The 24,797-nt window shown below is 31.3% G+C and overlaps 2 protein-coding genes across 2 annotated transcripts; both read right to left on the minus strand.

The window, feature by feature from the left end:
- Positions 1–444: 444 nt before the first annotated feature.
- On the minus strand, positions 445–3,020 carry LOC123217033 (rust resistance kinase Lr10-like). The gene is made up of 2 exons (XM_044637770.1): positions 2,216–3,020; positions 445–1,710 (listed from the first exon to the last, which is right to left on the minus strand). The coding sequence occupies exons 1-2, from the start codon at positions 2,934–2,936 to the stop codon at positions 602–604; spliced, it is 1,830 nt and encodes a 609-aa protein (XP_044493705.1). The 5' UTR covers positions 2,937–3,020; the 3' UTR covers positions 445–601.
- A 16,564-nt stretch (positions 3,021–19,584) lies between these two features.
- LOC123215332 (2-oxoglutarate and iron-dependent oxygenase domain-containing protein CP2-like) lies at positions 19,585–24,169 on the minus strand. Its single transcript, XM_044635377.1, has 10 exons — positions 23,805–24,169; positions 23,036–23,083; positions 22,608–22,784; positions 22,365–22,515; positions 22,188–22,274; positions 21,918–22,042; positions 21,380–21,498; positions 20,014–20,125; positions 19,888–19,927; positions 19,585–19,819 (listed from the first exon to the last, which is right to left on the minus strand). The coding sequence occupies exons 1-9, from the start codon at positions 24,114–24,116 to the stop codon at positions 19,892–19,894; spliced, it is 1,167 nt and encodes a 388-aa protein (XP_044491312.1). The 5' UTR covers positions 24,117–24,169; the 3' UTR covers positions 19,585–19,819; positions 19,888–19,891.
- Between the last annotated feature and the right edge of the window lie 628 nt (positions 24,170–24,797).

The following is a 24,797-nucleotide window of genomic DNA, read 5'->3' on the forward strand; positions in this document are numbered from 1 at the left end:
TATTATCAAGTTGATTGCATTTAAGTAGCCGAAAATTTCTAAGAGATTCCCCCCTAAAATGTAAATTTCGAGCCGAAGAAAGGCCGGCTTGAGCTTAACAACACAATACAAAACGTCCAGTTTGAGCTAGAGGTGAGTTGTTAGACAAACCGTTGTAGAAAAAGAATAAAGGTTACTAAAAATAAAGAAGAAAATAAATAGCTAATAAAAAAGTTGAACAAAATAGATCTATTGTCATTGTTAATAAAAAATAATCTTAAAAAATGAAAGTTCCAAGAAAAGATGAATACGTCAAAAAATTCTCACAATTTGATAAAATGAAACTGCCTCGATCAGAACACATGATCAGAAGTGCAAGAAACTCCAATAAGAAATTGTTGTAACAAAATCAATTACTCCGGTCTCAATCTGCATTTGGTTTCAATTGTCATAACAAGTAATTCCTCTCAAATATTTTCTTCAATATAACTATGGACAGTTACAATGAGTATTAAATTAGATAATTTTAAATAAAAAATTAAATAATATTTAATTATATGATGATGATCAATTTTATGCATATATTACATGTACATAGCATTGCTAATATTTCTTTACCACATCAAATTGTATCTGTTTCAGCATCAGAAGAAACAAAGGGCTTTGGAGGCATTTCCAGGCTTTGCAAATCCCCTTCAAGCATTTGAATTACCATTGACATGGAAGGCCTCTCTGCAGGATTCCACTGAATGCACCACAGTGCCACAATCGAAAGCTTCTTGGCGGTCTCCTCATCTCCATGATCTGCCTCAATTTCGAATCCGAATTCTTCTCCTCGTCTCACTTTGTTATAAATCCACTCAGGAAAATATATCTGGCTTTGATTTTCAATTGAAATATCAATATTTTCCCTGCAACCCACCATCTCTAACAGCATCATTCCATAGCTAAAGACATCGGACTTGTAAGAAACCTCCCCAAAGTTCCTCGAGAAGAGCTCCGGGGCTGCATAGCCTGGAGTTCCTCTGGCTGCTGTCATTGATATGATACTTTGATCCCTGGAACATAATTTTGCAAGCCCGAAATCTGAAATCTTCGGACGAAAATTGTGGTCTAGTAGTATATTATGAGGCTTAATATCAAAGTGAAGAATTCTATGATTGCATCCCTGGTGAAGATACTCTATGCCTCGCGCAACGCCAATGGCAATGGCTTGTAGCTGCTCCCAGCTCAATGGACGATGAGTTGAATCGTTATTCTTCAAAAAGATAAACTTTTCAAGAGATCCATTGGGCATGTACTCATATAGAAGCCCACGACGAGTTCCTTCAGAGCAAAATCCCAGAAGACGGGCAATGTTGAAATGGTGTATTCTGCCAATAGTGGCCACTTCATTGATGAATTCTTCGCCATTTCCTTTTGAATTTTCCAGCATCTTAACAGCCACCGGAATTCCGTTAGAGAGTTTGCCCTTAAAGACACTTCCATAGCCGCCTTGGCCCAATCTGTGCTTGAATTTACTGGTTATTTTCTTAAGTTCACTGTAAGTATATCTTGTTGGGTTCAGAGTCTTGTAGTCTTCCAGGAACTTCTCTACCTTTACCTGAATTTCCTTTTCCTTTTCAGATTTCCGAGATCTGTAAATAAGAAATATCACCATTGCAAAAACAAGAAGCCCCCCAATACTTGTGGATGTGAATACAGCAATTTTTACTCTGCGACCACGAGGATCTGCATTTCAAAAAAAAAAAATTGAGATAATAACATCTTAAGCAATTGAATTCTCAGATTTTTTTATTGAATTCGAACTTCTAAGAAGTCATCCAACTTTCAACAAACAATTCTAATAATTTCTGTTTGGTACCTTCAATCAAATTATCCTCAAAGTTTGCGCTTTTATATAAGAAAATGTGAAAGATTGGTTTATTTAATATAAAAATATTAAACTGAAAGTTTGATATCAAGTATTGTTATCCCTCAAAGTTTGGGATTATAACATTTGGAATAAGAGAACTTTATTTTTTATTAAAATGATTAAAATCTCCTATTTTTTTATTAAGCCAACTAAACTTTTAAATTTTATTATAGAATGACCAAATTTTCAATCTAATCTAATTAAAATACAGATAAATACAATTGGAATTATTTATTTTTATTTTGTTTTAAGACAATAATTTAAAAAAGGAGGGTAATAGTTGGACATCGAGTAGAAAGTACAATTTTGAAGATGACTCACCTGGTTGTTTCAAGCAGATTGTTGAGTTGCTTGTAATATTGAAACTACAGATATCTCCAGATTGCTCGCAGTCATGGCAGCCATATTCAAAATCATTCCAGCCCAAGACGATTCTTGGTGCGATCGAGTCCCTCATGATAGCCTTCACCAGATCTAACTCAGTCGAAACACGAAACGATTTGTAAGTTCTGCAAGCTAAAGGAAGCTGATCCATGCCCGCATCTGAATTCATAACATAAACAAAATTTTTATCCCCACTTACACACTCAACCGGGCCAATAGCTCCATTTAAATCAACCATCTCGCCGCAGTTCACTAAAGTTTTCCCTGCCCAAAAAGGGAAGAAGAAAAATTTGGAGTCTGTGATATTAAAAGAGAGAAGATTTTGTATTGGGCATGAGGTGGTCTCTTGCCCATCTCTAATGGCGATGGTGCTGTCATGATATGAGATTTCTAGCACATGGAAATCACTGGAAGATGAAGGAAGATGCAAGATAGTGTTGCTGTTTGAGCATGACAATTCAAAGCCGTCATGGCCGCAGAAGATTGGTTGAGTATTGAGCCTGAAAGGGAACCTGATGGATGGGCCATTTTCGCTGCACTTTGTGATTGGACAGAGATCAGATGAAATGTTTTCGGATGAAGATTTGGATTCTGTGAAAGGTGAGAGAAGGAAGAGGATTAAGAGAGACAAGAAGGAAAAGATTGAGAGTTTTTGCATCACTGAAATTTATATTGACTGAAAAAGCAATGCAATAATTTTATTTCAGCTTCATATATTAAAAAATAATAATAATAATTTCCTTCAGTCAACTGATAATAACCCCAGAAGATTGAATAATAAATATCTTTTGAATATTCAACACGAATTATTGGACTATAAAATATGAAATAATTTTTATGCGAAACCAGAAATCAATCTATGGATTCTATATTTGCATCCGAAGTTGACCCAATAAAAGGGTTGGTCGGCCTAAGTCAATTAACAGTTTGACTGATGGGTAATCAGGCCTTAACAATTTAAGTTTTGTAATATAAAACCTATCTTAACAATTTAAGAAGCTCACAAACAATTTAATCATTTTAATCTTTTCATCCTCAAACGATGTGAAATGTATAGACAAACTCAATATCTCTCTTATACTTTATCAATGTCTCAAATAGTTTAAAGTTGGTAATCTAACCTATGATTTTAATATTTATTAGTGTGACAATTTCCGAAAGTGTTATAAGGTATCTCTCGTCTCAAAAGTTAACTCAAGCATTTAGATTTTTTCTCTTACACTTTCATAGGCACACTCAACTTAATTAACCAGACCAATCGGTCTATCAACTAGGCCTCCAAAGGGATTTTAACAAAATTTAAAGCTTGGGCTTTGGACATACTCATTTGAGAGCACGGTTAGACCCCTCTATTAAATTGTTAGATATGTAAATTTTCTTCTATATTTATAACCACTTTCAGATATATTGAATAGATAATAATATATGAAATTATCAAATTATAAATTTGTTTTAATTAAAAAGATTAAACTTTATTTTTATTCTATCAAAGAGCTGAACTCTCAAATTTATTTATTTAGGTTGAATTAAATAAGCAAAATAGTGGCAAGTTAGAAAGTGGAATGTTTCAGGCTTAGAAGCCCAGTCCATTTACAGGATTTTCAGCCAGACTGGAAGCTCTCAGTCTGTCCATACATAAATGCTGGCCCAAAAGTTTCTACAATTACAAAGTGTATTATTATGGGTTAGAAAAAAAATGGCCCCCTAGTTTTCAGGGTAGAGTCTTTGATTGTTATACCTTTTTTGGCTCATTATTTTATAGATAAACAATTTATAATCATCAATCATATTAATTATTAAAATAAATAAAAAAAACATTTACACATAATATAAATTTTTTCATATAAAAAATAAACTATGTATAATTTATGTACTCATAATAATAGATCATTATATGATTTAATAATTTTAAATTATAGATAAAATAACATATATTAATAATAACATATTAGTATACAAATTAAAATTCTCACATGAACTTACTTATAAAATAACATATTGATACTTGTGCATTGGACTTATGAAAAACCAAAGGAGAGGTACACTAACCCCTTAATAGTGTTATAGATAGGGCTAGAAATGAGTCAAGCCAAATCCAAATAGGGCCCGACTCGTTTTTGGCTCATTTTGAATTGGGCTCGATTTGGATTTGGGTTCAGGTTCAAGCTTAGGCTTGTCAAGCTCGCTCAATCACATATTTGTGATCAAGTTTGTATTCGTTGTCTCAAACTCATGTTTGAACTCATTTGAGCTAAACTCATTTCATTTGCTAAAAGTTCAAGTGAATTGAATTTGACCCTATCTTTAGATAGGGCTAAAAACGACATCGTTTACTAAGAGTTTAAGCAAGTCAGGTTTGGCTCGTGAGCCAAGCATGGTTATATTTTGGGTTAGATTCAGGTTCGTTTATGGTTTTACTTCTCAGCTTATACTCAGGTTCATGTTTGTTGTATTAGACTCATGTTTTGACTTGTTTTTGTTAGAATATGCTCTAAAAACCAATCACTTTGTTGGTTTCAAAGGTTGTATATCTTATATATACATTATTAATAAAAAAAGAGTTTTGTCATACTTCACATGTTTTTTGCATTACTTTTATATTTATGTTGTAGTTGTATATTACATCTATATTAGCTACATGCATATGACATGTGAAAAGTCCCGATGAGTTTTAATAAACGTCATCAAATCGTTCTGTGCATTGGCAATCTATTTGGGCAACAGATAAATAATAGGACCATTTGATGATTAGAGAATTTATCAAAGGTTATTATATTATATTGTTTATCGAACGTGACGGCTGAACGATGATCATATGGGCATTAATATGTAGTCAATGATACATCATAAATTATACTAATGTATAAATCTTTTGACTTGAGATATCACGGTTTTGCTTCGTTCTGAAACATATGGTTCATATGGTGTATACCACAAGGTTAATCATGTCTCGTTCAAAAGCCACTTTTATCATATGTTGCTTGAGCGAGAGGACAAGTGATGATCATATAGGGATCCGTCAGCTCGACTGCTCCCAAGTTTTCATACGAATATCGAGAAACATAAAAATCTAAGACACTGGCAAATGTAGATAAAAGTCCACATGAAAAGAGTTTCGATATGACACATTCTAAGATATGACTTGATATTTGAAAAGATTAAATATTAGATTTTGACATTCCATGATCTAAGTTTAATTAGGATGTAATGACGGAGGGATTAGACTACATGGTAAGTGTGAGTAAGAAAGGTTCACTTAGTATTATATGAAGTTTGTACTTTATTGTGATGTATGGGTTATAGGACATTGCTAGATGACACCACATGATCAGTGGGAGCTTCATTTTGTAGCAAAAAATGAAATATATCGGTTAACGACAGTTTTAGGTTATATAGTGATATAATAAAACGTATCATCCGATATGAGATCCACAATTACGTCACTATGAACCTTGAAGGTCACACCCATATTTCAAGGAAGAAAATGGTATTATGAAACTGAAAATATTTATCCATAGTCGGCTAGCACTTTCTGCGGATAAAAATAGTACTTTTCGAATAAGATTCGAAAAAGGAGCAAAATTGTCATTTTGAACTTTTTAAATTGTTAAGAAGTTGAATGAATAATTTTAGACACAAATTATTCAACATGTGTCAAACTATAATTTACTTTTAATTATCAACCAATGAGAAATAGACACATGATTTAACTTGATAAATATCAAGTTTTAGTTTAATAAATTAGAGAAAAAAGAAGAATAGATAGAGATTTTTCTTCTTCTTCTTCTTCCTTTTGCCAGGAAAAGCTTCTATTTTTCTTCTTTTTTCTTCCTTTTTCTTCTTTGAAGGATGTAAGTCAAAAGATCACTTATTGTAGTGATTCAAGCTTCTTAACTTCAAATCAAATTACAAGGTACAAAGTAGTTTACATGTTTCTATGTTTTATTTCTTGAAACAATATGTAAATTTTATATTACCATTGTTATATATGATGTGAACATGATCTAAAAATTTTAATTTTTTTGTCGAAATCTTACAATTTCAAGTTCGAATAAGCTTGTTTCAAATTCAACCCTCATTATAGGCCTAGAATTTCAATACAATAAAATGGCTTGTGTTTATTTTTACTCATACAAGAAAATAATACTTCTATAATTAAGATTCATATGGACCTGTAAAAGAAACTCTAATATTTTTATTTCTAAAACAAATCCCACTAAAATTCTCATATCTAAGAAAATTTTGAAACAATACTTCATGGACCAAAACCGTTTTCAGGCTTGTGGGCACAACCTTCGCCCCGCCAACAACCCAAGCTTATGTCAAATATAAATATTTTATTTCTCATGTTTCATGTTGGTAGCCGGCATTGGAATAATAAGCTCATTTAAAATATGCTATTGTCTCTGAAATATTAATAAAATATCTATAATGGAAGGAAAAAAAAGGGGGAGAAAGCAAAGGAAAAACAGTATCCTGGATAACACTTCGAATCTTAACCGGGCATTTAAAAAGGGAAGTACTTCATACTAATGATTCAAGCTCCCAACAATTTCATAACGAAACAAATTAAGGGAACTTAATCCTTCATTTCAATCCACAACAAGGTTATCTTGGGGGTGGATCTGATCTTGAACTAGCTGCCAACTTAGTTTGAGATTAGTTTATTCATCCATTTGATAATATTGTTTATTTTATTGGATAATACTATTCACATCTCAGATGACATTGTTCATTCTTTCAGTAATACTATTCATCAATTTGAACAAGTTTAAACTTGATTTTGATATTATGAATTTGACGCAAGCTTGATTTTGATTTGGGCCTAGGTTCCGTAAAGAGCTATGGGAGCCTGATTTTGTGAGCATGGAGAATTAGTCTAGGGATGAAGATTCAGCAGTCAAGTAACATTTCCAAGTGATTGTTAGGAAGGTAAAGGGGCTTTGATTTTGTGATTCTGTTGACAGAAGATAGAGAGCACATAGATAAAATGCCATGAAGCAATATTGCATTTCAAGTCTTTGTGCTCTCTATGTTCTGTCAACATGATTGACCTCTCAAAATCCTGGTACTATTTCTTTGGAACTTTGATTTTGTTCATCTAAATCATTCTCTGCACATTTTATCTTCGTAGAGCAACTTTAATGTCTTAGAGAGGAGCATTTCTAGTTTGAGTAATGCTATTTATATCCTCTTTAAATATTCAATTAGATATATAGATTATGTGACATTATATCATTTAATATTATTTTATTATTAATTTATGATTATATAATTATATAATAAAATATTATATAAGTATTTAATCGAGTATTTAAAACTAAATATACAGTTTTATTGTTACAGTTTTTAACTCTTAGGGAATTGGAAAATTATTGGGCTTGATGATTTTTTTTTTTTTTTTTAGGTTTTAAGGCTGTGTCTTAGCTAATCAATGTTTTCCCACAAGCCCATTTCTTAACTGTGCTCATCTTTCATACCTAGAGAAAATAGGGGTCAAACTTGCCTCCATATTGAAGGTTGAATTTAAATTAAGTTGTTTCAGCTTGTATTAAATGAGTCAATTTTGAACTTAAAATCAAGTTTATTTTTATAAAATAAATCAAATTTGAATCGATTCAAACATCAAGTTTAAATCAGTTGATAACTTAACATCATAACAATTTCATCTTCAATAGATTTGTCATGCGTCAATCTCATCTCCACAACTTCATCTCATGTTGATCTCATCCCTATAGCTCCTTTCCACTTGTCGTGCCATTCTCACCTTGAGCAATTCCATCCTATGTCGTTTTTCTTATTTTCAACCGTGTCTATCGTTTTTTATTCATTTTAACTCATAGTTTAATTGTGAACTAATATAACTCAACTAGTTCAATTACAAATCAGAACAAGTCAAGTGTTAAACCTCTTTTTTTTTGTTTAATTTGAATCGAAAATGTTCTTGAGTCCCAATCGACTTGTTGAACCAACTAATCAAATCTAGATTTCAAAACCATGCTCAGAGAAAGACAAGTCAGCAAATACTTCAAATAATTATCCTGATTAAGGTATTAAAGTCCAAGAAGGGACTACAACATTTGTTAGGTAGGATGAGATTACTTGTAGAAATTAACAAAGTTATAATTAGCTTCATCAAAACTGTCCTGAAAGCAACTAATAAAAACTACAAATATTAAGAATTGACGGCAACACTCTCAAATATTAAATCAGAATTTTGAAATTAAATTAGATGTAGAATTCCATTTTTGGTCATAGAATATATTTTAAAAGGGTAATTTTTCCATTCTTTAGGGAGGTTAAATTTGGTAGAATTTGAATAAACCCTATATTGATTTATTATAATAGGTTACTCTTGAACTTTTTACAAATATATTATGAGTTTATTTCATCATTTTTGGCCCTCTATGAAAAATGTTGATTTTATTTTGCTATAATAAAAATTTCATTCCTTCCATTTGATCATACCGACTTGAATTAGAGCTAAGCTGTAGAGAGACACAACCTTGATTGGATTGATCAAAACCCAAACCAATCATCTAATCGAGTTAACATTCAATTTTCAAACTAAAGTTGCATTGTGGGGAGACACAAGCTTGATTGGATTGATCAAAGTCCAAACCAACCATCTAATCGAGTTAACGTTTAATTTGAATCTAAACACATTATTTTACACCTTGATTTGAAAAGGAAAAAAAAAAAAAAAGCAAATAATTATTGTGAAAAGAGTGTTTACACAAGAGAACCCACTTATTATAAACACTAAAATAAAAGTGATAAATTTACAAATAAAAAAAAAAAAAGAGAGAGAGAACCCCATATACTATGGAGGCCCTTAAAAAAACCCAAAAATATTAAAACTATAAATTCCTAAAAAAATAAAAACCCTGAAAAAATAAAAAAGAAATCTATCCTTTAAAAATAAAAATTAATTCCAAAAATTACGGAATTATATAATATACGATCATGACCATCATCCATGATGTACATGTACGCAGGCACCATAAAAATCAATACCAATCTCATCTCATCGAAAATCCTCCGCCACGCCCGCACACGCGCCGACTCGGGGGCCCAGAACCGAGTGGCGATCTGCAGAGAGGGCAGTTGAAATTCTGGTGATTTAACCACCCATCAAAGCAATCCTTATGGAACACGTGACAGCAATCTAGCCTCCTCACCTGTTCTCCATCTCTCAGCATGCTTAAACACACCACACACTCCTTCCTCCCGCCTCCGTCGCAAGAATACTCGTAGGAAGACCGACCGTTCATCTTCAACTGCTCGGTCAGAATTATCAGTCCCGACAGACCCGCCTCGAATTCGTCGGTGTGGAGGCGGGTCAGGCCCAAGAAGTTGAGAAAACCGTTCCAGAGAGACCAAACGGCGGCAACGAAGTTCGCTAAGAATGAAAGCAATAACATCGGGAAGGAATCAGTGGCGAAGTCAGTCAAGTCTTGATGCAAACCCATGATGATGATGGTGATGAAATCAGAAGCTTTGATTATATAGGGTTGTATAACTTCTATTTGTTGAAAAGAGAGAGTGAAATTTATAAGGGAAGGAAGGAGAAAGGAGGAGGGAGAGTTGAGAAGCAGGCAAGGCCGTGTGTGTTGGACAAAAGAGAGAAGGATTACTTTATTATATAGAGATTATGAGCTTCTTATTGGTTGTCAATTTTTACATCTTTGGGTTAGATAAAGTGTTTAGAGAAATAATTATACTTCCTATACAAATAGGATAACAAAAATTTAGATATTACCGTAAATTTTTTTGATTTTAAATTAAAAATATAAATAACGTCAAATCAAACTATGCGATATCAACATTTGTAATTGATTCATACTCATTGTTATTAGTGTATCCAAGTTAATTCAACTTAGTCTAGATTCGATATTAAGCGCAAAACAAATCGAACTTAAGCTATGGTAGCCCCAGCTTGAGTTCAAGTTAAATCAACTTGAATTCAAAGATTTTTCATTTGTTCTAGCAATTTTTTATCTTCTTCAACGATTCTTTATCATCATCTCCAACAATCCTTCTTATTCTTTATTGGCATTCTCTGATAGCTTCTCCAATGACTTCATTGTCAGCTTGAGCTAAACTTCCTAGATTAGAGTCAAACTCAAACTAAAATTTATTTAGGCTAGACTTCCTTCGAATTCACCCATAATTCTTAATGCATGTAACATTGCTTAAAAAATTATATTTATAAATTCAATAAAAGTATGTGTACACACTTTTAAATATATAATTAGGTACATAAATTATGTGTAAGCATATGAGTGAGTGATTTTGAATTAAAGATAAGATAACATTCGATCAAATAATAACACATTATATATGTATCCAATTATATACTAAAAATATACACACATAACATTATTTTTATAAATTATATGTGATGACAAGGAATTCTTATACCTCCCACATGAAGCATTTCTCTCCCTTCCCCCTCCCCTTTCCGTCCTCTTTTTACATAAAATAATAAAATATTTATTAAATATCAAGACATACTCATTATATCTATCTTTGTCTCTAACTATGGATATTTTAGTTGTTCTCGTCCTTATTTTACAAGAGAATCCAAGGATCCATTTTAGAGGACTTAATTATCATCCCAAAATTTAGTTAGGTGCATGGTGGCCAATGAGTTACAAGACTACTTGTTGAGTGAACATTTCAAATTTGGCATAGGTGGGTTTCAATGGAATAATTATTCATCAATTTCTTAGCACTTTTCTACCTAATTGAAGTCTTGTCTACGACACATTATGAACTTTTCACCTTTCTTGTTGCAAAAGCAAACCAATAAGATAAAAAAGAGAAGAAAATAAGAATATGGTTCAATCATCTTTGCCTTTCTTATTCATTAAAATCCATTAAAATCCAACTTATACTACAAGGAAAGAACAAATCTTAGACTATTCAGTGACTAAAGAAATTTACTTTTAAGAATTTATCAGTTAACTTTGAGATTGGTTAAACTTTCCAGTCATGTCTTTCTAGTTATTTTTATATTCATTATCTTGATGTGAAATACGTAACCTAAAAATACACAAAATAGATATGTCAATAAAAAAATATATGATCATATCGTCTTTTTTTTTTAAGGTAAAATATAAGTGCAAACAAAATGTATTAATTGAATAAGTAACATATTATGTTGTGTCAAATCAATGCTAAAATGGGATTTCATGTTATTACAATAGCAGAACATATGATTTTAGGTCAAAAAAGTTTGACCCATCTAGAGAACAAGGGTGAATACCCTTTACGTGAAGGGTTTGTGAGAGAAGAGACACTTCTTTTACACCATACAAGCGTATTTCACTATTTAACTTGTAGTCATGTGAAGAGGATACATTTTTGTTATTAACAAAATTATGTGTACTGACAATGAGTAATAATTTGTATACTAATAATAAAATATTATTATACAATTTGATAATTTTAAATTATGGATAAAGTAATACTCAATCACATGATGATAAATAACACATTATTATTTGTATATAAATTATTATTCATTGTGTGTTGAAATGACAATATTTAGAAGCTTGCAGGGTTATCGATCTCATTTTAAGCATTATCTATATCGGTTCAATAATATTACTTGAAAAAAAGAAAAAAGCCCATATTATCATATATCTTAGATTTATAAAAAATTGTTTAAAATTGTAAAAATAACATAATATAGACCCATCAGCATCATGGATAAAACAATTAGTTAAGGTGTGAAATCTCAAGTGTGAAAGTCAATTAATATAAGTTCAACTCTATAATCTTGTAAATAGATTTAAGTATACCCATTAACCTTTTTTTATATGATTTTATTGAAGTAGTTGGTTCTATGGATCGTTAGGTTAGTTTTTTTGAAATTTATCAACTTAGTTGTCGGACTTGCTAAATGATGAACCTCGAGAAAAACTTAATAAATCAATCTATGTTATCATGATTTAGGTCAAAGTGAAAGTAGACCTACCTGCATAAACTGAATAAATAAACCCAAGATGATTCATTAATTTCCTTTTACTTTCTCTTGTATTTCTTGGTAAACCACGTGAACACATTATTACTTTGAAAATTCATGTGTTTTCTTGGGGATGTTGCCATTGATCTAAACAAAGCAAAGTGTGATATCCTCTTTGCTATAACAATAAATACCTTATCAAACAATTGAAAAAGAAGGGAAATTTACAAAAGAGAAGTGCCAAATGTATTTAAAAAAAAAAAAAGTATATATAGATAGATTCGAGTTCAATTGAAAATAAACAAATGTCAGCTCAAAATCGACTCAAATCCTAAATAACTAGTGTGAGTTGTTGAATAGTAACACTAACAAAGTGAACAATAATATTATAGAATGAAAAGAATCATAAAAAAAGAAAGAGTATACCTTAAAAAAATAATAATAATAATTGGTAAAATAAGTGTTAATGTTGAACTCATATTGAATTCAAACTCAACAAATTAATATTATTATAACATGGGTTTGGTTTATTCAAATTAAACATAAATTTAAGTCTAAGTTAACCTAATTTGAATCTACCCCAATTGCTAGAAGATGAAGGAGAAGGAACGAGAAGAGATGATTGTCACCAGAATCCCCAGCATGACTGATAAAATAATTAATTAGTTAATTAATTAGTTGGTTAATGACAGTGAAAGTCGTGATGGGCGGTGGAAGACAGCGACCATTTCTGATTAAGAGAGATTTTGTCCATGATCTTCGGTCACAAATATTCTAATTTATTTATTTAATTAATTAAAAAATTTGAATCACATAATTAATTAGGAATATCATGATGCAATCTGGACCGTCCAAAAAGATCTCCGAATCACCGACAATGTTCTTGATCACTATTCGAAATATTTCATTTTTGCAACTTGTGTCTACTCAACTAACTAATTAAGCAATTTTAATGCATGAATGCATGGCTTATTATCTTTAATTTTAATTTAATTTTTAAAAATTGATTGCCAGCTTCCTACTGCAATTTATATCTCAATTTATATTTTGAAACTTAATTTTCTATTTCATATATTCTATATCGTATCATATAATACATTTATTTAAATAATAAAAAATTTATAATTATTATATCATCAATTTAAAAAATATCACAACTACTCTCTAAAATTTTAAAATTCTCATATTCATCCCATATCATGTTATCACTTCTCTAAAAATATATCGATTTATATCGATAATTATATAATATTATACGATACGATCATTGAATCGCACCATTTTTTATATATTTGTTATACATTTTATTTTTCACTTGTATCGTATTATATTGTATGATACACAATGGGTATTGTTGATATGATTTCTTATCATTAGCAATTTATATACGCAATTTCTTAGTATTGCATAAAATAGACTACGATAGTGTCAATTAGAATAAGTTATACGACTTGTTATTCACTATTATGAAAATAATTGAAAGTGTGTTTGAGTTGGATACAGAGAAGTTTTTTATATATTTCTGTCCACTATATGAGAGTCTATGTCTACAGTTATATTATTAATGACTCTAAAAAAGTGTTATGGCATACAGTGCAAATATAGTGTTTACAAAAAAAATGTCACAAGAAAATCTTGATTTTAAAAGGATGTCTAGTATGCACCTTTGTTAATGTTACCATATGAGTCTGATCAATAAACAGTTTTACCTTACGTGTATTAATAGGTATAAACAAATTAACATATTTATCATCATATAATTAAGTAATATAATTATTCACTTTAATCTAATTTGAAATTACATAATCTAAGCTTGTTTATTTAAATTAAATTTCATATCTATATTTCTCCTACGGATATGCTAGTTATAAAATTTGGATGACAACTCTTATTAAATATAAAAATTGCCGAGCTTGTCTCTTCGGCAAACATCTTGATTCCGTGTAAAAGTTGCCTAATTTTTAATCTCACATAATATAAATAATTAAATCATGCGATCACATATCACTTTTAATATTTTTTATTTTGTTTAATATATGCATTATTTACTAGGAGGATGTGTTTTTAAATAGAGTAAATAGGTTTTTTTTTTTTTAACTTACCGCAAATTAAAATTCTATCTTTGACCATACAAAAATCCCAAAATACAGATAACCACCAATACTTACCAACTTTCTTCGTATTTTCTTCAAGTTAGACTAATTTACATAAAAAATTGGATTTGATTTAAGTTATTTGAGCTCGAACTAAATGAGCTAAGTTTTAGGATTTGGTTTATTTTTATAAACGAATTGAGTTTGAATTGATCTAGATATTTGAGATTGAGTTGGTCTAGATCAAATTTAAAATTAAATTATTTTCAAGTCAAATTCAAGTCTTAATTTGTGAATCTCAAACTAATTTTTTTAAATTCAAACTGATTTTAAATTATGTCTTATTTTAGTTCGTTTCGAATTTAATCCAACCATTTCTAGGTATAAAAGGCATGAAATTAAGAAATAATCATTTAGATGAGGACGAATTATACCTATATTTTATGAAAGTTAAAGCTATTACGTGTTACGGTAAGCAATACCGTGTTGAATATGAAAAGGGAAATTATCAAAGCTCACATTATTGGATGGTTGTAATATATACGCCTAACTATATATTCATCCAATGTGGTGCTAGTTTTTCCCAACTTTTATTTTTTTTTTTTTATTCTAACAAACGAATCGTTTTAAATTAAGGGGGCATTTAGTTTGAGAAATATTTTATTACCAAAATAGAAAGATTACCTTGAAGATAGATTACTTAGAATATTACTTTGTATAAATGATTACTATGTTTGATAAAATTAGGTAGGTATAAATAATTATTGTGTTTGGTTAAAGATAATAAAATATTACTAGTAAATTATTTTACTTAAATGCCCTTGAATATAATTATTTTTATATTATTTATCATATTAATTAAAAATAAATTTATTTTTATCTCAAAAAATTAATGAATAATAATATAATTATAATAAAATCAAGATTATCTCGATAATATTTAAATACCTAAAGTGAAAGTGGTAATCAGATTACCACATATATTACCTGCTATGTCAGCATTGGTAATAGAAGATTACTGTAATATTTTATTACTGACAAACCAAACAAGAAGATAGATTATTAAGGTAATCTTAAAAAACTTCAACCAAACGCCCCCTAAATGTAATGTTTTGTGCTTGAACTTATTGTTTTGTTTTGACAAAACTTGTCTTTAAATATCAAAACATGTTATTTCATAACAAATCATGTTATAAGATATTATGTGTTGACATAACATTGTTTGTTACATAATTTGGGTTTTATCTAATCAACTATCAATTTTAAATTTTCGATTAGGATTAAATGTCTTTGTCCTAAAACCCGAACTTAACACGATATAAATCTAAATTGATAATGGGAACTATCCGGTCTAATTATGTGTCACAAGAAAAATAATGACAAATTGCAAGGATGCTAAACGAGGTAAGCTCATTCCAACAAGGGAAGAGGAAGAATGTTGCAAAAAAAAAAAAGTTGAAAAACAAAGTGGTCCAAAGGCTTCTAGCGTGATTCACACTCCTACATAATATTTATTATTTTGACAAGTCTCTATCCCATTTTCATAGCTCCTTTATTTAAGTATATGAATAATCAATACACACAATAGAAATGTTAAAATATATATATATATTCTTGGAAGTGTCTAGAGATGGATTTTGGTACATGATAATTGTGATAAAGAGACTGACTAAGACAACCATAATGAAATTGAGTAACATCAAAAAGGGTTTAATTTGATTTTCTCACAAAATTTCAACAAATAAACTTCATTTCTTGATATTAGATACAATCAATGTTTTAGACTCAAATCAAGCGTTAACTTAATGAAATGGTCAATTGAATTAATTAGGTGACATCAGTATTATAGTCAAAACAATTTAACCTAGTGATTGAACTATGTTTTGATATTATTCATCTGATTCAACCTCAAGTCGATTTGAGTAAATGGATAACATAGGTTTAACTCATAGCCGAAGCTAGACTTTGACATTGGTTTCTAGTTAGATCAACTAGTCTGATCTAAGTTTTAAAACAATAGAATTGATACAATAATTTATCTCATGACTTTTAGTGTTTCATTAGGGATTTTGTCATCTAACTAATACATAAATATTGTTCATCAATTAAATTAAACGAAAAAACCTTCATGAAACATTGACAATGATAGGTAAATCATATTTCCTCAAAGTTTCTTTTAATAAATTTCCCCGCTCTAGGCATCTACTACATGTATATTACCATTAACCTGTAAAGTTAAACATCAAAAATCTAATACTAATTATTATGATTGGATACAATCCAAATCACTCAAACTCGAATCGAACAAGTTGAGTTTGAGCAAAGGATTGAATTTATTTTCATAAAACAATTCAAGTTCAAATTAGTTAAAACATTCGAGATTGAGTAAACTCATATCAAATCTAAAGTAAAGTTGTTTTCCAACTAAGTTCAAGCCTCAGCTTATGAGCTCAAATCAATCTCAAATTAACCTCTTTGGATTCGACTTAATCTCAAATTAGAACTAAGTTCAACCCAAATTGAATCCAACCTATGGGTAATAAGGGGCATATTATTATTTCAGATAATGGAGAAGGAAATTTGTTACTCAAAGAACTTTAGAGGGGTGAGTTGTGGTAAACCCTAATGTTTATTTATAGTTTAATTAGCTAGATTTTGACAAGAGAGCATGAATAATTTATTACAAACTTTAGAAATATATCAAAGCTTTATAGGTAGAGTCAAAAAGGTTTAGAAAGTAGACTGTTTTAGGTGCATTGCTAAAGAATTTATTTTATTTTATAAGTCCCGAAGATTCCTAAACAATTAGGATTCGAAGACTTTGGGAAAATCATGCACATTCATTGTACTAGAAACTCATATAAAAATGGAAAACAATTACCAGAATTTGTACCAAAATTAGGAATATATATGCCTAAAAGCAACAATAGCAGTGGCATATATTGACTTTTAAAATTTGGCCAACTTAATGATAAAATTAGATAACTGTTGACTTGCGTTTGATTTGGAGAAATTTATTTTTTCATTATAGACATTATTATATTTGATTTGTCAAATAAAAAAAAAGATAAATTTGGTTCAAATAACTTCTACTATCTTTATTAATATCACCGATCTAATTGGCTAGTCAAATCCACAAACCGACATTAGACGGAAACATTCAGGTCTTAAAGCCTTGCAATTATGAACCATACCATAAACTCGGTATCAAGGGGTGGGTTTTCCTACTTACACAAAAAAAATATGATTTTCCTATCATCTTTTTTAACAATTAAGGGGTACATGTAATACTTTCAAATATTTGTAGGTAAATTTCAAATTAATCAATTATACAATAATACATTACAATAACACATGAATGGGGTATCTTGATAACAAAAATGTCTATCAATTATGGTGATAATAAGTAGGGAACCAAGACAACTCTGTTCGATTTGATTCAAACTAAATTCAACTTGAAATTTCAACTCAATAAATCAATTCGAGCCTCTTTCTAACAATATTGTTCATCTTATCGACGATATTACTAATCAATTTAAAGTAATAATTATAGATTGAAACCAAACTTGAATTCTCCTATATTCAGATCAGGCTAGGCTGGAATCCAACAATAATACTAGGTATATGGTCTCAAGCTCTGATTGGAGTCACAAACAGTATAATTCGAACTAATTAGTATAGATTCAATCCAAACTTGAATTCGCCTATGTTTGGCCAAGCTAAGCTGGATTCCAACAATAATAGTAGCCGTACGGTCTCAAGCATGCTCCACAAAGGAAACAGTCGAAACTCTGAATGGAGTCACAGACTTGACAATGTCTTAGTCTAGTCTAGTTTCCTAGTAAAGAGACTCTTCAACAACAGCTTATCAAATAAGCAGAAGCAGAGAGCAAAAGTTGAAGAAGTACTTTTGAATATGCACAATTTTTCACTGTCCATCTTCAGGTTTCAGGATAAGGAATATTATTATTAAATTATTCACATGCATTGCACTGGCAGGCCCCGCTTTACTTGCTTCTGCTTCCAACAATTTATTGCAGCAAAAGTACTCACAACAACAAAAACAAAAACACTCCAACATTCACCCTTTTTCTTTTCTTATGGTTGTCTTGTTACATGTGCTTTGTTCAGGCAAAAGCTGGTCACAAACAAATGCAAAAGCCCGTACTTGGGCATTTTTGCTTCGAATAATTAATTAATTAATTAATATATAAAAGCTAGTCAGAATTACATTTTTGTCCCATCATCCAATAACATGTCAATTTATTAGTACAAACCACTTGATAATCTAGACAGAATTACATTTTAATCCCTCCCATTTAAAAAAAAAAAATACTATGCTAAAATGATGAATAATTCTCCTAAAAATTACATTGAAAAAAATAAAATTAAAAATTTTCCTCCTTTCAGTATACTTTTTGACTAAAGTAATGATAGACTAATAGCTTGGTAAGTCAAAAGATTAAAATGTTATAATAGAATATGCACTAAGAGTAACCATAAATATGGGTGCAAAAATCTCATTGTTAGTGCATTAATAGAGCATCATTCCTCATTAGAATATTAAATCAAAGGCACAAGAATGGATTTGTCTCCTAAACAAACAAGTCAGGGTCATTGGTTGAGGTTCACCTGTTACTGTTTTGGCGTAAACATGGGGGCATCCGAATTTCCCGAGAAAATTTGACAGGTTTATGCACTCAACTTTATGCAATTACATCAAACTCCTTAAATTTCAAAAAATAATCACACACCCTTTCTGAAAACGAAAAAAAAAAAAAAAAGACTCACATTAGGGTGTGTGTTTCTGAAAAAAAAAACTCAAGCTAGGGCTACCCTAACTTAAGTTCGACTTGCTCAAGCAAACTCAATTCGAATCCATCCATCCTCTAGTCCACTACTGACTCGATCAACTCCTCCATATTGTAATTTTTTTGGGCAGGTAAGGAAAATACTACAGTATGATACTTCTCATGTCAACCATTAGATCACGATTAATTCATGTATCAACTCTTACATCACAGCCCTGAAGTCAATTCTTCGATCATGGTTGTGTTACTTCTCAGGTCAACTCTTAAATCATGATTTTATGTTGATCACTAGCTCATGAACGGTTGACATCCAATATCAAGTCAACCGTGGCAGGATTTTGTTCTAAAATAATGACTAAAAAATGAAGAAGAGGATTTACTGCAATTTTTTAAAGTAGCATAACAATTTTCTGAAAAATTACTAACTAGTTGAGAGTAATTGCACTATTTTCATTCGCAGAAAAATCATCTTACATTTATGATACATCACAAAAGAACATAATGGCCATAGCAGCACCGAAGATGTTCCATTTTTTTATCAAAATAACCAACAATGTAAGATGATAATCAACTTGAGTAGACTAAACTGTATAGCTAACCTGAAAAAGAAACACGGTGACAGATGTAGAATCTTCGCTCACTCCTCCTACCCCACAAACAAGGCCTAACAAAATGGTTATCGAGAAGAATTTGGTATTATACAAGTTCACCAGAAAAACTTGAGGGCAAAACCTGCTCAAGAAGTGGAAGTTCCTTCCCTCTTCAGAAGTTCCTGAATGTAGCAACGGAATTATTATATCTAAGGAGAAGAATAAAATTCTAGTTATTTTTCTTCTTTTCCCTAATGATGTCACATACCTGTTTGGTTGCAACAATTGACAGACGCTGCCTTTCTTTCTTTTCACGTTGGCACTCTGCACACCAGCTTGAACAATCTTTCTGATATTTCTTTAGCTCACGAAAGACAGAACTGGTAGAAGATTGTAATGCGTTTCAAAAAAAACCAAAAGTACATTAGATATTAATTTTACACTAAAACTATATATACACACTTTTGAATACATAAATGATGTATCATTACGTGATTGAATGATTTTGAATTAAGGATAAAGTAATACTCAATCATTTGATAACACAATATCTATATATCCAATTATATACTCAAAAGTGTGCATATAGCATTGCTCTTAATTTTAATCTCTGCTTTTAAAACTGATGAGCATCATTGTATAAACAACAGAATTACATCAACCATTCCAAGCCAAAATCACCATCCCTTACAAAAGCACACACAAAGCATTCACAAATCTTCACGTATGATTTTATTTCTGTGCCACTTATAACTTAATCAAACTGGTTATGTTCACATGGACAAGATGCTATTGCAAACTTTCAGGTTTAATACAAAAAAAGCACTTGCTAAGAATTTTATACTCCAGAAGCATAACCTCATGCATCAAGCAAAATTTTACTTTTATTTTTCTATCCATACTAATTGAGGGCAACACATCAAAAATTCATTTCCCATTAGTAAGAAGGGTTATAACCGTACATTATAATGTACAGCTGACAAGACTCCTACAAATTTCAAACAACTGAAACACAAAATACCACAAAATAACAAAAAGGCTGCTGTGAAATTGAAAGCATAAGGATATATACAAATTAACTTTTGGAAAATATCTTCAGTGTTCTAACAGACATAATATTAGTTTAGTTGATACAACTAATGGAAAATTATCAGCAGATTAGATGTTTAGATGACACTTGCTAGTATCTGAGATTTCCTATGTCTAAGGGAATTTCTATTTTTTTCACTTTCTGAAATTTTAGTTGTATTTCCAGGCTAGGCCACGTGTTGGACTTTTTAGTCTCAAAATGTGATCCAGGCCAGTGATTTGATTCTTGTACAACAGGGCCAGTATGGCCCAAGTTTTGCCTCTAGCCAGAAGCTTAGAACATTACATAAAGTACAGCTGTCCACTCTTATGAGCATGCAAAACCAAAGTTGAATTTTCTTCATTCCACAAACCAGCTGATTTAAACAACAAAGCAATCAAAGTTACTATGGACCCAATCTACTTTTGTGCTATGCAATTCCATTAAATCAACAAGTGTACTGAACTACATATTTTTCACCAACTGGAACTGACACCTAGAAAAAGCCCAACACAAGATCTCCAGCACTACTTTCTGAGTTAAGGAAAATATGGAAGAAAGATACCTTCTGCACCATAATAGTAAGTTGACCCGCCAACCAGACGTTGTGGCTCTAGCACCATGTCGGTGGCGACCACGATGAAGAACTGCACGCCCTGGAACATGCGAATAATCTAAAATTTCCTGTAATACATCATAGGGAAAAAGAAAATGCTCCATCATACAAATATTGTAAACTGAAAATATGACAAAAAAATTATTTTTTTCTGATAGTGGCTACAAAGTTGTATTAAGTCTAACACTTGACATCTATTAGAATCACAGGAAAGATTAATTGGACACTTATGGTTCAATCTTTTATCTATCCGTTCTTCAATGTTTGCACTTAGGGTGCAATATAGCCATGGACTGGCTTAGAAGTGAAATTATGATGAATAAACAACTACAATACCTGATAAGTGCAGAAGGACCAAAAAGGGAGAAATTCATTTGTTTACAAATGATCAAAGCGTCACTCAAAAAAACCCAAAAAAACAGATAGAGAGAGAAGAAAAGATATAGTCTGCTTCATTAAAAAGGATTCACTCATAAAATCAGCAAACCTCTGGCTGAGTTTCTGAATTCACATGGTTATCACATCGAACACCTCGAAAGAACAATTCACCACCAGTAAATTCCTTGCCCAAGCAAACATTCAAGGTGACTTCTGAGTCATCCACATGGAAACCTACAAAATTAAGGCTATTCACATTTCACCAAAGCTTATGAAGATACAAATATATTACCCAGAGTTAAAGACAAATGACAAACAAGGAAAAACAATATCAAGCAAAGAAAATGGGGGTAGCTAAAAAGGTTGGGATAAGCCATACCAAGTTCAACATCCCTATTCATTCCATATTCAACAACAAAACCATGATGAGAATCCAGTGTTGATCCACCAACTTCAGGAAAGAGTACTACAAAGCATTTTTAATGAACAAAAATGAGTGTTTCATTCTATGTACTAATACAAGGTCACTATCTCAAAATGAATACAGATATATTACCTTTGGACATAGGACGTATGAAGTCATTCATCAATTTGTCAAGCATGGTGTCTAGGCCGAAGTCATCAAGCACAGCCCCAAATTTGTTCATTGTGTTTGGTCGCATGATTTTGAATTTTGTCTCATGTACCCATCTTTCAAAGTTATCTACCTATGCAACCAGAACCTGATAAGACAATATAAAAACCAAAGGGAGGAAAAATAATAATATTACAGCCTACATACGCAAGAAAACGATGATACCTCAGATAACAACATTTCACAGAAACGTGGTTGAAACATGTCAAACGTATAAATTCCTGGAATGGGTTCAGAAATTATTCTTCTAAAACCCTCCTCAGTATTCTCGTTAATTGCCTGGAGAAAAGAGGGTCCAAAGAAATTTACAGCTTGCATAGTATACAGCTGCCGGTGGCGAGGCTGCAAAGAGAAAGGAGATAGTTAGAGAGGGGGGAAATATGTATATGGAAGCTGAGAATAGTAATTTGCATTTATAGGCTATTGTCACGGGAAAAGAACTTTGAAGTTCATGGAGCAAATGGTTGCACCTTTTCTCCATGACACCTCAAGGAGAGAGTTACCAATGTACCAAATCAAGCGACAAACATGGGAATATCTAAAACACATAATGACAAAACTTAGTGTATGAGACCTCCAAGATATTCACATACCTGATAGTTTGATATGATCTTCTGCCTGTATTCTCTATGCTTTTGAAGCTATTTGAAAAAAAAAAATTTAATAATGATTAACAATAAATTGACCAAGCCAAAAAAGACCCACCAATCAGTGTATACTGAATTGCAATAAGAAACATTGGCAAAGCTTAGCTGATATAAAAGTAGCTGGAATAAATACTTGTTAAAATGGCAAAAACAAACTTGTTCTTGCTATTCTCACTCAAACATACTCCACCTTCAGTTAATCCTAAACTAACACAACAGCAAGAGATACTATATCCTCCTACTACACCAAAATTAACGCCAAGCAAAGCATACCACATCCAAAACTTCATGTTGGCTCATAAATCATGACATTATAAATCAAATTATTCACAAATTGTAACACATCGTCTCTTGAAAATCACACAAACGTGATTAATAAGCAGTAGCACATTGGCCTTGCAACAGCTCCCTAACATACTACATCCTCTTTCTCCACATTTTCTCAACAGCAAAACAAACCCTAACCAAACTTATCAGAAACACATTTCCATTTCCCAAATAAATCACAACACAACAAGCAAACAAGCCCATACAAACACAAACTTAAAGATTTAAATACTCCAAACTCTCCTTTCTCCACATTTTCTCAGCAATCAAACAGCCGCTAAATAATCAAAACCTCATAAATTAACAACAGAACACGCAAAACCTCATATCTTTAAATGAGCAATCCAATAATTCAAAAGAACAAACATAAATGCGATGAGAATTTTACACGTGTCCGTTCACCGTCCGGCGAGTATCTGACGAGAATATCGCGCATGTACTGGAGTTTTGAATCACGTGACATGGAAAGCATATTAGGAGGCAAGTACCGTTCAAGCGAGCTAAAGAGATGAGGAGTGAACTCCAGCGCCAGGTCATCATAGCTATCGGGATTGTGGTTGGAGCTCGGGTTGAGCCTGAGCCGGTGAGTGGCCAAGACTCTACTTGGAGGCAAGGCCACTTCGGGGGAGGCGGTTGCAGCACCGTTGGCCGTGTACGGCGGCGCGTGGTTGCGGTGGTCTATGGAAGCTTCCAGAGCCATATGGCGACGGCACTTAGTGAAGAGATGGTTGAGGAGCGTTAGTTTTTTGTGTGTTTGGTGGAACAGATTATTGTGAAAGATCTGTTGGCAGTAGGGCCCATGAATGACGTGTAACATAATAAAATTTTCCAATAAATAAATTATACAAATTTATCTATATAAACTAGAGTAATTATGCCTAATTAGAAAATGTGAATTTTTCATTTTTCTCATACTTCAAAATCATTCAATAAGATTTTATGAATAAATTTGTATAATTTATTTATACATATAATATTACTCTTTCAATAAAATCCAATATTGCCATCAAAATAAGATTATCGTATAACATTATCAATTCTAGGGTTGGATTTGATTCAAATGGAGTCTGAATAAGGTTTAATTCACAATCAATTTCATTTTACACGAATCAATTCAATATTGACTTAAGAGCGATAGTTGAAACTCAAACTTAGCACAAAAATAATTTTATTTTGAATTCAATTTAAATCGATTCAAATTCGAATATTAGATTGATTCAAACTCAGTTTATTCAATCCGAGCTCAAATTCAAGTAAACAACTCAAATTAAATCTAACTCTAATGATTGGTTATTGTTTCCAATTGAACCATTAAACCTCTTTAAATGTCCAAACCTAAATCATTAAATCTCCTCAAAATATAATTTGATTCAATTTAAAC

This window comes from Mangifera indica, chromosome 5, assembly GCF_011075055.1.
Source record: "Mangifera indica cultivar Alphonso chromosome 5, CATAS_Mindica_2.1, whole genome shotgun sequence".
Classification (NCBI taxonomy): domain Eukaryota; kingdom Viridiplantae; phylum Streptophyta; class Magnoliopsida; order Sapindales; family Anacardiaceae; genus Mangifera; species Mangifera indica.

Excerpts from the sequence above, each read along its gene's own strand:
- LOC123217033 (XM_044637770.1), bottom strand. The coding sequence starts at position 2,936 with ATGCAAAAACTCTCAATCTTTTCCTTCTTGTCTCTCTTAATCCTCTTC. Across the intron at positions 1,711-2,215 it reads AATCTGCTTGAAACAACCAG|ATCCTCGTGGTCGCAGAGTA; the intron begins GTGAGTCATCTT and ends TTTGAAATGCAG.
- LOC123215332 (XM_044635377.1), bottom strand. The coding sequence starts at position 24,116 with ATGGCTCTGGAAGCTTCCATAGACCACCGCAACCACGCGCCGCCGTAC. Across the intron at positions 23,084-23,804 it reads CGGACGGTGAACGGACACGT|CTTCAAAAGCATAGAGAATA; the intron begins GTAAAATTCTCA and ends TTTTTCAAATAG. Across the intron at positions 20,126-21,379 it reads TTACTATTATGGTGCAGAAG|TTCTGTCTTTCGTGAGCTAA; the intron begins GTATCTTTCTTC and ends ATCTTCTACCAG.